General features: G+C 40.7%; 1 protein-coding gene across 1 annotated transcript in view; it reads right to left on the bottom strand.

The window, feature by feature from the left end:
* Positions 1-5,966: 5,966 nt before the first annotated feature.
* Positions 5,967-12,344, bottom strand: part of LOC119286747 (beta-fructofuranosidase, insoluble isoenzyme 3-like) — a 10,503-nt gene continuing 4,125 nt past the window's right edge. Inside the window, exon 4 of the mRNA XM_037566191.1 lies at positions 5,967-6,543. Coding sequence (XP_037422088.1) covers positions 6,093-6,543 — 451 coding nt within the window. The 3' untranslated portion in view covers positions 5,967-6,092. The remainder of the gene's footprint in view (positions 6,544-12,344) is intronic.

Raw genomic sequence — 12,344 nt, forward strand, 5'->3', positions numbered from 1 at the left:
ACACTAGAACATTATAAAAGAATTCAAAATTATTTGTTTTAATATTTTCACTACTTAACAAGAATGGTTAAATTTCAAGATACGAAATACTTGACAATAAAGAAGAAAAATAACATTCAAAAACCTCAAAACTTCAATGAGATAAACAAGCAGATTTCATTCACTCTCTCACTTCAAAACACATGGGAAAAAACCATGTAAAAATCACGGTAGAAGTTCATCATTAAAAAAAGACGAAGTTCAACCGAGAACAAAAGGAAGAAAGTATCATGTCACAAAAAATAAAAAAGGAAGTTCATCACTAAAAAGACGAAGTTGAAATGAGAACAAAATGAAGAAAGTATCACGTCACAGAAAATCAAAAAGGAAGTTCATCATTAAAAAAAGACGAAGTTCAAACGAGAACAAAAGGAAGAAAGTATCACGGTACAAAAAATCAAAAGGATCACCACACGAAACATACTAAGTTTGCAGAATAAAATAAAACTATATTGTTTTATTAAGTTTAATAGGTGAAACCAAAAAAGTTAGATGAGAATGAAATTTATAAAAATGTATTTTTAGCATTGCTAAATTAAAAAAATTAGAAGTTCAAATTTTAAAAATAGAGCACTTCAAATTTATATAAAAAAGGATTTTCACCATTCCTAAAAAATTCTAGAAGTTCAAATTTAAGTAATTGAGCGGTTCGATATTTATTACATAACCAGGATTTGATCCATTACTAATGAATAACACCAAGAAGTCCTAATTAAAAACATGAAACTATTTGATGTTCATAAAAAACTCAGATTTCCCCAATACTAAAGATTAAAACCATGAAGTTCAATTTTAAAAAATGGAGCAGTTCAATGTATATAGAAAAACTCAGGTTTCTCATTACTAATGAATAGAACCGAGAAGTTCAATTGGAAAAAGCGGAGCAGTTTGATATTTATTAAAAAAATCAAAATTTTCTAGTTACTAAAGAATAAAACCAATAAGTTCAATTTGAAATAAGGAAGAAGTTCGATATTTCTAAAAAACTCCAATTTCCACATTTCTAAGAATACACAATGAAGTTCAAATAAAAAAGATAGAGTGGTTCAAGGTCTATAAAACACTCAGATATTTTCACGTAACCGAGAGAAGCTTAGGTTGATAACTGCCAGAAGTTCACGTACTACACGGCGTATATTTTGTATTAAAAAGAATAAAAAAGCTAGGGCCGAAAGTTTTGTTACTAGAAGTTCAAGTGCTCTGCCCGAGAAAGTTAAAAAATCTTGTGAGAGAGGTTGAACAAAAAGCATGACAGAAGTTCAAGGTGAAACAACGAGAAGTTCAATACTGCAAGGAATGCATTTCAGATAGTAATATAAGAGTAGAAAACAAAAATGTTAAAAGGTTTGTTGCAAGAAGTTCACGTGCTCCCCCGGTGAAGTTCAAGATCTCTAGTGCGAGACGTCCGACCTTCAATTATATATAAAAACAGGCAAAAACGACGTTGTTTTTTCCATTTATAAAACTGCTCTTAAACGATAAAAATTTGTAACGTGTGTCTACATGAAAAAGATGCTCCTATTCATAAGCTTTCCAATGGTATATTATATGCTATATTCCGATGAATGGTTTAAAAGTTTTATGTATACCGTTAAAAACACATTTTTACGCATTCAAAAAATTATTTTGAACCGCCGCGAGTATGAAAAACTGAACAACACGAAAAAGTTGCGTGTTTGCAACAGCTTTCCATCGGCATATCATTTGCTCAATTCCGGTAAGTGGTTTGAGAGTTATATGCAAAAACATCACGTCATAAACAGAGTGAAGTTCAAACAGACGTGCGCGGGAAGTTCAACTACTTCACACAGTGCATTTCCATTCGCGATGAAGGCATAAATTATGATCTCATCATTTTCTAATTTACTTCAAAACAACAGGAATATCATTTGTGTAAGTTCAAGTCCTCGTCCAAGAAATTTAAAAAAATTATCGTAAGAGAGGTTTGTATAAAAATAATATCATTTATGTAACACTGACGAAATGGATGGGAAAATTAAAAACGAAAATACGTCACAGAAGTTCAACGTGAAAACAGCCCGAAGTTCGACTACTATAGTGAATGAATTGGAGATGAAAAACTTCTAAATTTGTCGCGAGTATGAAAAAACGATCAACACGGGAAAGTTGCGTGTTTACAGCAGCTTTCCATCGGTATATCATTTGCTCAATTCCGGTGAGTGGATGGAGAGCTACGGGCAAAAAATCACGTGAAAAACAGAGTGAAGTTCACGTACACGCGCCGAGAAATCCAGGTTCTTCACGCGGTGCATTTTCAAAGAATCTGTTTTGCGATAAAGGCAGAACGCATGATCCCGCCGTTTTCGAAATTACTTGAAAACGGCTAGGAATCAGAAAAAACCATCAACATGAAAAAGTTTCGCATTTTCCGTAGCTTTTTAGCGGTATATTATTTGCCCCATTCCGATAAAGTTTGTAGAAATTACGGCAAAAATACGTTTTTAACCATTTTCAAAACTGACATAAAACCGTAGTGAATTAGGAGAAACAATACATACCAAAACGTTTCGCATTTCTTCAAGCTTTCCAACGCCATATCATTTGCTGCATTTGGACGTACGGTTAAAAAATTAGCTCAAAAATACGAACTCGGTGGAACTTGTATTATTTTCTAAATTACTTTTAAACCATTCAAAATTAGAAAAAACTTTTAACATAAAAAAGTAGCGCATTTTCATAAGCTTTCCAACTCCATATTATTTGCCTCAATTGGATTAGCCATTTAGAAATAACGTCAAAAATATGAACTCGGGTGTTCGGTTTACGAAATTTTACGATTTTCTGAATTACTTTTTAACCGTAGGGAATTAGAGAAAACTTTCAACATGTGAAAGGAGCGGTTTTGCAGCAGCTTTCCAACGCCATATTATTTGCCTCATTCCGATAAACAGTTTAAAAATACGATCGAAAATACGATTCACGTTTTTTGTGTGAAGAAAAAAATAGTTTTCAAAACTGCTCTTAAACCGCTTATATTTTGCCAAAATTTTAACTTGGGTCATGATACTGATGTCCATAGCTATCCAACGGTATATCGCAAGCCCTATTTGAACACCTTTTAGCTGAAGTTCAACCTAGTACTCGGGGAAGGTCAGGTGAGTTACTCGGGAAGTTCATGTTGTGATTAGAATATTATTCTGATCCCGTGATCAGAATAGTGTTTATGTATATATATATATATATATATATATATATATATATATATATATATATATATATATATATAATGATCGGTTCTACTAGAAATTCTATTTATATATATGCATAACGTGTACAATATGTAGTATCGTAAAATACCAGCAAACGAAAAAGAATTAAATGGAAAACACAAAATTAAATGAAAAAGAAATCATAAACCCAAACCCCCCAACCTTTTAATACCGGTTGGTGTCACCAACCGGTACTAAAGGGCACCCTGCCCCCGAAGTTGGCTCGTGTCACGTGGTTGCCCTTTAGCACCGGTTCGTGCTGAACCGGTACTAAGGGGGGGGGGGGGGCTTTAGTGCCCACACGTTACTAAAGGGCCTTACGAACCGGTGCTATTGCCCGGTTCTGCACTAGTGTTGTGGTTTGTCGTGACTTCTATGGGAATTATTTGCGAAGCTCATCTCTAGTGATATTTGGTATGCACGCCGCTAACACACTTGAGACAATCGCGTGTCACGAAGGTCTAGCACTGGCTGAAGACCTTGGACTCCACAATTTTGTTGTTGCCTCATATCCGAAGTAGGTTGTTAATGATATGGCAAATGGTGGTCGGGGACACAATGGTGTGATCATCGGTGATATCAAGTCTAGAGCAACTAGTTTTAATTGTCATTTTTCTTTTGAACCTCATTTAGGTAATGAGGATGCTCATAATTTAGCTAGATTCTCCCTCTATTTAGGCCAGGGTCGCCACATGTGGGTTATGCAACCCCATGACCCAAATGTAATCCCACAAACTGTGATATTTGATGAATAAAGCATTGCTTTACTCCTCAAAAGAAATTAGGAATATCATTTGCGATCGTATAGGAAGTATCGCTAGAGATAGGTGCTTTGTAAGTGTAGGACTATACCATCACATCTAGGCATTTCACCACTACAAAAAATGGCATTTAATTCATAGTAACTTTCCAAAAGAAAATTTATTTTTTGAAAGGATGGATTATTGAATGCAAATGACAAAAACATGAAGTATCCGACATAGATACCATGACTTTTTAAATTTCACAAGAATCCAAAGAACTTGGGTTTACACTAATGTGAGTGTATACCCATAGAATCACATAAACAATTTGTAAGAGCTCTAAACTAAAATCAAGTGGAAAAAAATGTGTGGCTGAAGTCCTACAATAATAACCATACAATCACATAAGCCTATGATAGATTCGAATGGGCTTACCTCCAAGCAGTTATGTTAAAACTGGGATTTACTGAAAGGTGGGTGAGCATTGTGATGAGTACGATAAGCTCGGCGAAATTTTCAGTTTTATTTAATGGGAAGAAACTTCAGGAATTTACACCATCACGAACAATCCGATAGGGGGGGTCTGACCTCTCCATATTTGTTCTTCTTGGCAACAGAGGGCCTTTCGAGCCTCCTCAAATCAAAAAGTGAGTCATCAATCTTCATGGTCTGCAGATGGTCCCTTTGTCCCCATCAGTAAACCATATTTTATTTGTAGATGGCAGCCTATTGTTCTTCAAGGCTAATGGCGTAGGAGCATCTGAGGTGCACTAGGTGTTGGACACTTACTGTTTGGCTACAGGGCAACAGATAAATTTTGCAAAATCATCAATCTACTTCAGTAAAGATGTCCTTAAAAATATTAGGACGGACATAAAAGGGATTGCTACAAGTTGCGAACAAGACATTGAACGAAAAATATCTTGGGATGCCATCTGATGCGGCGTCATCCACAAATGGGGCATTTAAATACTTAAAGGATCGCTTATGGAGCAGGTCCAGGGATATATTGAAAGAACTATGTCAATGGCGGGGAAAGAAATTTTGGTAAAGTCAGTAGCCCAAGTTGTGCCTGTATACTCTATGTCTTGCTTCAAGCTTCCAAGGGGTCTATGTGAGAAACTAAACATGTTAATCGGGAAATTTAGGTGGGGAAGTATAGATGGACAGTGAAAGCCACACTGGGTTTCTTGGAAGGACATGATGCAACCCAAAGGCATGGGAGGCCTAGGGTTCAAGGATTTCTAGCTGTTTAATTTATCTCTGCTTGCAAGGCTGGCGGATTGGGTTGAGCAAGCAGTTCGATAAGAGATTGGAATATGTTGTCCCTATCAAGGCAGTCACGACAAAGGGGGTTACATCTCTTGTGGCAGACCCTGTCCATGGCGAGGGTACGGGCCGGGCTCGACATGTAGTCACCGTTGTAAAGAGTAAAAATACTTCCAACGTTGAGTGGGCATGACCCGTGTGTATGATGAATAGAGGGAGCGGGGGAGAGAGTAACGTACCACGCGAACAAACCCATGCTCCAAAACCACCTTCCATGCATCAGGGCGGGGGAAGAGGGGAGTCATTTGTCCATTTTTGTGAACTTGAGGTTGTCACATACCCAAGTTTATATTCTATTCATGAAATCTTAAAGGTTATTTGGATTAAACAATTTTGTAGTTGTAAACAAAAGCTTTTTTAGTCAAGATACATCAATTTATTCCCAAATTATTCGTTGCATAGATGTCCATAATGAACGAAACTTATATACATGTTGTTAACACACATTATATGCTTAAAAACACAGTATCGAATGTACATTTAGATGGTACTTGCTCCTTGCAAATTATAGTGCACATAAGATTTCTTTTATCAAATCGCCAAACTTCATAAAACTAGACCAAGTTTATAGAAAAAAATATCGATATTTTCTATACCAAACCAATACCACTATATTTGTATATGGTGTACATTTTGTATTGTAAATGTTTATTTAGTATAAATTTGGTCACAGTTTACAAAGTTTGACTTTGAAAAAAAAAATCTTATATGCACTATAATTTGGCAGGGATGGCATACTAACTTACTACTGCTAGGATATTAGCTTGTAAAAGGGTGCAACCGTATAGAAGGTCTGCAAAAGTGTGGCAACTAGTAGAATAATGGTGGCGACGAGGGAAATGAACACCCAAGGGTTTCTCAAGTAGGTTTGTATGAAGTTAGCTCGCCACCTGTTCCATCTCTTCCTGCAGTGGGCATTCACCTGTCGCTGCACATCGTGGAGCCTACTAGAAGGGCTCATCACTCCTCCCTTGTTTAGCGTGTTGTTTAGGAGCTTAGCGACCTCTTCATCGCTGCCCAACCCACTCTCGATAATCATCTTAGATCTGAGCAGGGCGACATCCTTGGCCGAGCTAATCATGTTGTCCATGAAGATTACGTAGGCCGTCACGGCATTGCCAGCAGAAGGGTGGAGCCGTTCGAATGCCATTAGATTGAGGAACCTCTTCTCGGTGCCTTCGTTGACCCTAACCGCCGGCATGCTTAGCACGCCATGCTCGAAGTGGACGTCGAGGAGGCTGTCGGTGTCGCTCACCTTGAAATGGATTCCTGCTTCATAGATCTCCATCGCGGAGGGCATGACATACGCCTTCGAACCTTTGCGATCTTGGTGGTCGTCATGGGTAAGGCTTTGGTGTAAGATGTCGAGGGGATGGAGCCCGAGGGGGTTTATATCAACCACATGTCGGCGCCAAGGACAAAGGGAATCAAGCACCAACTTTCTTATCTCTCGAGCATCCTGTAGGAAAGTTGACATATATAGAGGGTTACATCTAACGTGCATTCTGCATCGAAACACATACACATTTACTTTTTAGTCACTTTTAACAGCTCAGTAATTTGACAGTGTGTGTGTATCTACAAAAGAAAAGTATCTATATATGCGCAATTTAAATTTTAGTACAAAGCAGTTTGAACCTGCTATTTTGATGCTCCATGTTATTCTAGTAAATGGTACTCCTTCTGTACCGAAATACTTGTAGTTGGGAGAAAATGGTAGGATGGTATTTATTATCATATGAAATAAATGAAAATGGAAAATATGAGAAAAGAGTAATGAGTACGTACCTGATATTTGTCATGGTCGAGAACAAGGAATAGCCTGTGGAGAAGAAGCAGTGGCAGCTGGTTCTCCATGACGACCATGTCGGACTGGATATACAGCCACAAGTAGAGGTAACCGTACTGGCTAAAGACGGGGTCGTTGGGCGCGTAGTCGCCCTGCACCTTCCCCCGCAGCGCGTCCATCCTCATGGCCTCCAGCAGGAAGCAGCCGTCGGTGAGCATGAGCTCGACGAAGCGCTGCCGGTTATCGTCCCCGCGCCACTCGGTGCCGAGGTCCTTGTACGCCTCCTGGAGCTGCTGCGTGACCTCGGCCACGGCGTTGACGAACTCCCGCAGCGGCCTCCCGGAGCGCTTGACGAGGTGCACCACGGCCCGGCGCTTGTGCTCCTCCATGGGGAGCAGGTCGGGCTCGCCGTGGTGAAAGGGGCCGAGGGAGACGAGCTCCGGCCGGTACGCCTTGGTGTTGTGCAGGTTCTTGATGCGCTCGGGGACGAGGTAGATGGAGTGCCGCTTCCAGCGCGCCATCTCCACCGCCGGGTCGATGTCGCCGATCGTCCTCTCCATCTCCATCACCCAGCTGCTGGAGCCGATGGACGGCGCCTTCTCCATTTTTAGCTCACCTTTGATCAGCTTGCGGCTTACCCTTTATTTAAAGCCGGCCGGGGAGTCCTTGCGTATATATACATAGATAGATACGAATAGCACCATGCAGTCTGTACGTAAGCGCGCGAATACGTAGCACACTGATCGAACAAGGCTATCTTTACATGAACTCGTATTAGCTACTCCAACATATGCATATATACGTACGTACTTGTCTTGGTGTAGTCCATCGGCGGCGGCGTAACGATTACCAAAGATATGAAAGGACACTTCATGGAACAGCCGGAATATGTGACAAAGGGTGTCTACTAAAGCTACCTGATCTAGCTAGATACTGCTCTCTATGCATACAGTAGACGGAGCACGGTGGTATGTACAGTGCTAATGGCAGCGAACCGGAACCTTTCTTAGATGGGAGGCAAAGAAAAAGACCCGGCCGGGCCGGCCGGGTCATACGGGGAAGCGTGTGTAGTTGGTGCACTCTGTCGCGCTTTATGCATGTGTGTTGCCTCCTTCGCACGCTCGGGGCTCGGCAGTGCAGCAGGTGAAACTTGGTGATGGTGCCCGGTTCAGCAGTGCAGCAGGTGAAACGGTCATGGTGCACCGCGCAGTGCACGCCGCTGTGTGTCGTCAAGAAAATAAATAGTAGTACAAAACATGCACTTTCAACAACAAAAAATGACATATATTAGTTTACTCAAATGATAAGTGCCATACGTGTGGCATGAAGTACTCCGGGTCTGGTTTTTTTTACAACTAAAATTGTCATCCGAAAAGAAAAACAAACCAAAAAAAACTGAAACTTGCCGTCTTGCATCACTAAACTTGGCATCAAAACCGCCTGCAGTTGCCATGTGTTTGTGTCATACGTGCGGCATTTATCAGGGTCCTTAGTTTAAGAGCACGGCGTCCCGGTGGAGTCTGCGAGCACGATGTCCGGCACGTACGTCTTGGTTGCGTGGTTGTATGCGCCGAAGATGTAGTACCCGAATCGCGTCAAGTCGAGGCTCACCTTGAGCATGTGCTTTACATCGCCGAGGACGCCATGGGAGGTGACAGGGTAGAAGTCCACACACTCCGACATGCCGGTGTCGCCGTGGTGTAGCTCTCGGCGCACCAGCACCCAGTGCCAGAAGTCTCGGCTCTGATGTAGCACCACAAGGCCCCGGTGGTTGTCCTTGGTCCCGATGATCAGGCACCAGAGCCTATCGGGTCCCTGCCACGCATTTGTCGGGTCACGTTACGCGGTGGCGTTGACCCTGGCATGATGACGGGGTTGAATTCTGATTTGACCCACTCCCGAAGGTAGGATGCTCATCTTATCGCGGCCTCCGATGCTCTGAACTATGGAGCGGCCGATCTGCGCGGAATGCACAATTGAGCATCAATTGTTAGTTAGTGCAGGAGCATCAATCATGTTAAGGTGCAGTGGCCATTTTGCAGTTCGGGGTGGGGGGGGGGCATGGCCCCCAGCTATGGTATAGTCTTTAAAAGCAAAAGGGCCTAGAGGCCCAGATGTTTTCTAACCAAGTCCATCGCCGAGAATGACAACTCAACGTCGTCTTACACTGGTGTCGTGAGCCCGAGGACCTCTAAGTAGTCCCCACCCTTGACGAGCACATTCGTGATGTTGACATGGGACGACAAGTCCTTTATTTTTGACAATATGCCAGCACCACTAGTAGAATTCTGCAGGAATATTGTCAGGCCCAGGAGCCCTATTAGCCTCCATAGCAAATAGGCTCCTTTAGTTCCTCCTCCTAGAAGTTTCTAATCAGATAATTATTATCCCTATCATTGAGTTTCTCATCCCCCCCCCCACGTGTCAGGATTCGTATGAAATTGGTTCCCAGGAGCAGGACCAAACAGGTTTTTATAGTACTCAGTAGTGTGGGTGATAAGGTTATTCGTACCCTCAGTTTCCACCTCTCCACGTTTCAGAGGATGAATAGTATTTTTCCTTTTATGCCCATTAGCAATCTTATAAAAATAGTTAGTATTTAGATCACCTTTGAGCAGCCAACGCTCGTGTTATCGTTGAAGCCAAAAGATCTCTTCATTAACTAGGATCTCATGAAGCTCAAAATTCACATCCAGCTTTCTGTTATACAATTCAGGAGTTAAAGGACGAACTTCCTCTAATTCTTCTAATAAGGATAGTTCCATCCTCAAATCTTTCTCTCTTTTTATCATAACCATGTTTATTAGACCCCCAGCCCTTAAAAGTCTAACTTAATTCTCCTAAGTTTAATGTTGAGAATATCAATAGGATCAACAACATATGCAACTCTAGACCAAATTTCTCAACCAGGGTGTAGAACTCATCATTTTTCAACCAAGTTAGGTCAAACTGAAACTCTCTAGGATTAGGCGCATCCTTACTTTCATCTCCTGGGGAGAGAAGTAAGGGGTTATGATCACAGACAAATTTCCTAACCAAGACCAAGGGAGTTATGATCTGAACATCTGCACAGAAGTAAGGGGTTATGATCAAAGAGTTCAGAGACAAATTACTTGGAAGTGAAAGACACAAAGCAAAATAACCCATCTAATCTCTCATATCATGACACCTCAAGTCTGTTATTAGATACTACCTAATAATCTAGCTATACAAATGTACATCTTCCGCGTCAATCATCTGATCAGTTGATCGATGTCCATGTTGATCTTGGCCGACCGCATGTGGTACACGTTCAGGTGCGTGACTTTGACGTCTGGCCCGCAGCATGCCTTGTTGCCGACGGCCTTTGTGGCGTAGACCCTCACAATATGCTCTGTCGTGGCCTCCTAAGCTCTCCACCATGGAGTGGTCAATCTGCGCAGAATGCACCAATTGACTTTTCTGGTCTTTGTTATACAACTTTGATTATGATTTTCATGTGGTCTACAAAATTAGTATGCAGACATATAAAATAAAATTGTTTCAAAACACAAATACGATTGTGCCATTTATACATGTTTAATACATATATTTTGACATATATTAACGGTCAAAGTCATGCATCAAAGACCGAGCAAAGTCAATTTCGTCTTATATTTTGAGGAGGGAGTACCACTGTTAAGACAGTGGTGTAGTAGGTTGGTGTAATGTACCAAAGGTTCCGAGAGGTATCTTACTGTCGGTCTCGACAACGTCAACGTTAATGAAGCCGGTGAAGGTCGGCTTGTAGAGGTTGTCGGCATAGGACAACCTAATTTTTGCTATGGGTTTGTTTAGATCTCAGTCGACTGAGACTTCGCGAAGTCTCGATCGACTGATGACATCAGCATACGTATATGATATCAGCATATGTACAAACTAGGCCTGCTTTGTTTATGGAACTGTTTGCATGTTTTTGTTGCTATGGGCTGGCTTTGTATTTCTACTGGGCTTTTATCTCATCTTTTCCCCTGTGATCTGTTGCTTTGTTGCCAGATTTTTTTTCCTCTTCTTGTACTTGGGATGTACAACTGCAAGTATAATACTCCCTCCGTTTCTAAATATTTGCCTTTTTAGATATTTCAACAAGTGACTATATACGAAGCAAAATGAGTGAATCTACACTCTAAAATATGTCTATATACATCCGTATATGGTAGTCCATTTAAAATCTCTAAAAAAACAATTATTTAGGAACGGAGGGAGTATGTGTTTTGCTATCCAGCTACAACCTCAACGAGTGAGGTAATTTTTTTGTTCAAATCATAGCATTATTTTTTGCCGGAAAAAATCTTGTATGCAATACGATGCATGCTTGTGTTGTTTTTTATATGGGCATGTAACTTATTGTCATTTTTTCGTTCGTGAAAAAATACAAAGTATTTGAACACAAAGAAAAGATATTGAAGAAAAAATAATAGTTTTGTGCTTGCTATTGCTTGCCCGCGAGCTATGAAGTTGTTGCATGCTGTTGTTAAAGTACAGAAGGACAAAGGTCAAACACATAGGTATATAGAATATATACACCATTTTTGTTACACGAACAATTTTTTAAAAGTGAAAATCACATGAGCATTTTTTAAGAACCGTGAACAGTTTTCAATTTTATGGACAGTTTAAAAGAAATATGAAATATGTTTTCAAATATGGACAATTTTTTAAATGCATGAACATTTAATAAGAATTGCATGAAAAAATCTAGAAAATTGTTCATCGCGTATTGAAAAAATGTTCACTGCATATTTGAAAAGTGCTCACTAATTATTTAAAAATCCTTAAACATGTATTTTTTAAAATATTCATATACATGCAAGGAAATGTATTTCTACTAATGGGAAATGAAAATCATATTAAAGGGGAAAAGGAGCAAATTAACTGCAAGTGTCCCTCTTCCACCGCCCTCCAGCAAAACAAGCATCGGTTGCAATTGAGGGCGACTCTTGCAGTTGCGTGCCGGGCGTCAGACATGCAACTACCCCCCCTCCCCCTCTCTCTCCCGCCGCCCACCGACAAAACAAAGGTCAGTTGCAGTAGGGTGCGTTGACATGCAGTTTCACTCAAGGGCGACACTTGCAGTTGCATGCCTAGTGTCAAACATGCAACTCCCCCCTCTTTGGCCACCCTCCAACGAAACAAAGGACAATTGAAGTCGGATGGGTAGACATACAATTGCAGTCGGGGGCAAAACTTACAGTT

This window comes from Triticum dicoccoides, chromosome 4A (assembly GCF_002162155.2).
Source record: "Triticum dicoccoides isolate Atlit2015 ecotype Zavitan chromosome 4A, WEW_v2.0, whole genome shotgun sequence".
NCBI lineage: Eukaryota > Viridiplantae > Streptophyta > Magnoliopsida > Poales > Poaceae > Triticum > Triticum dicoccoides.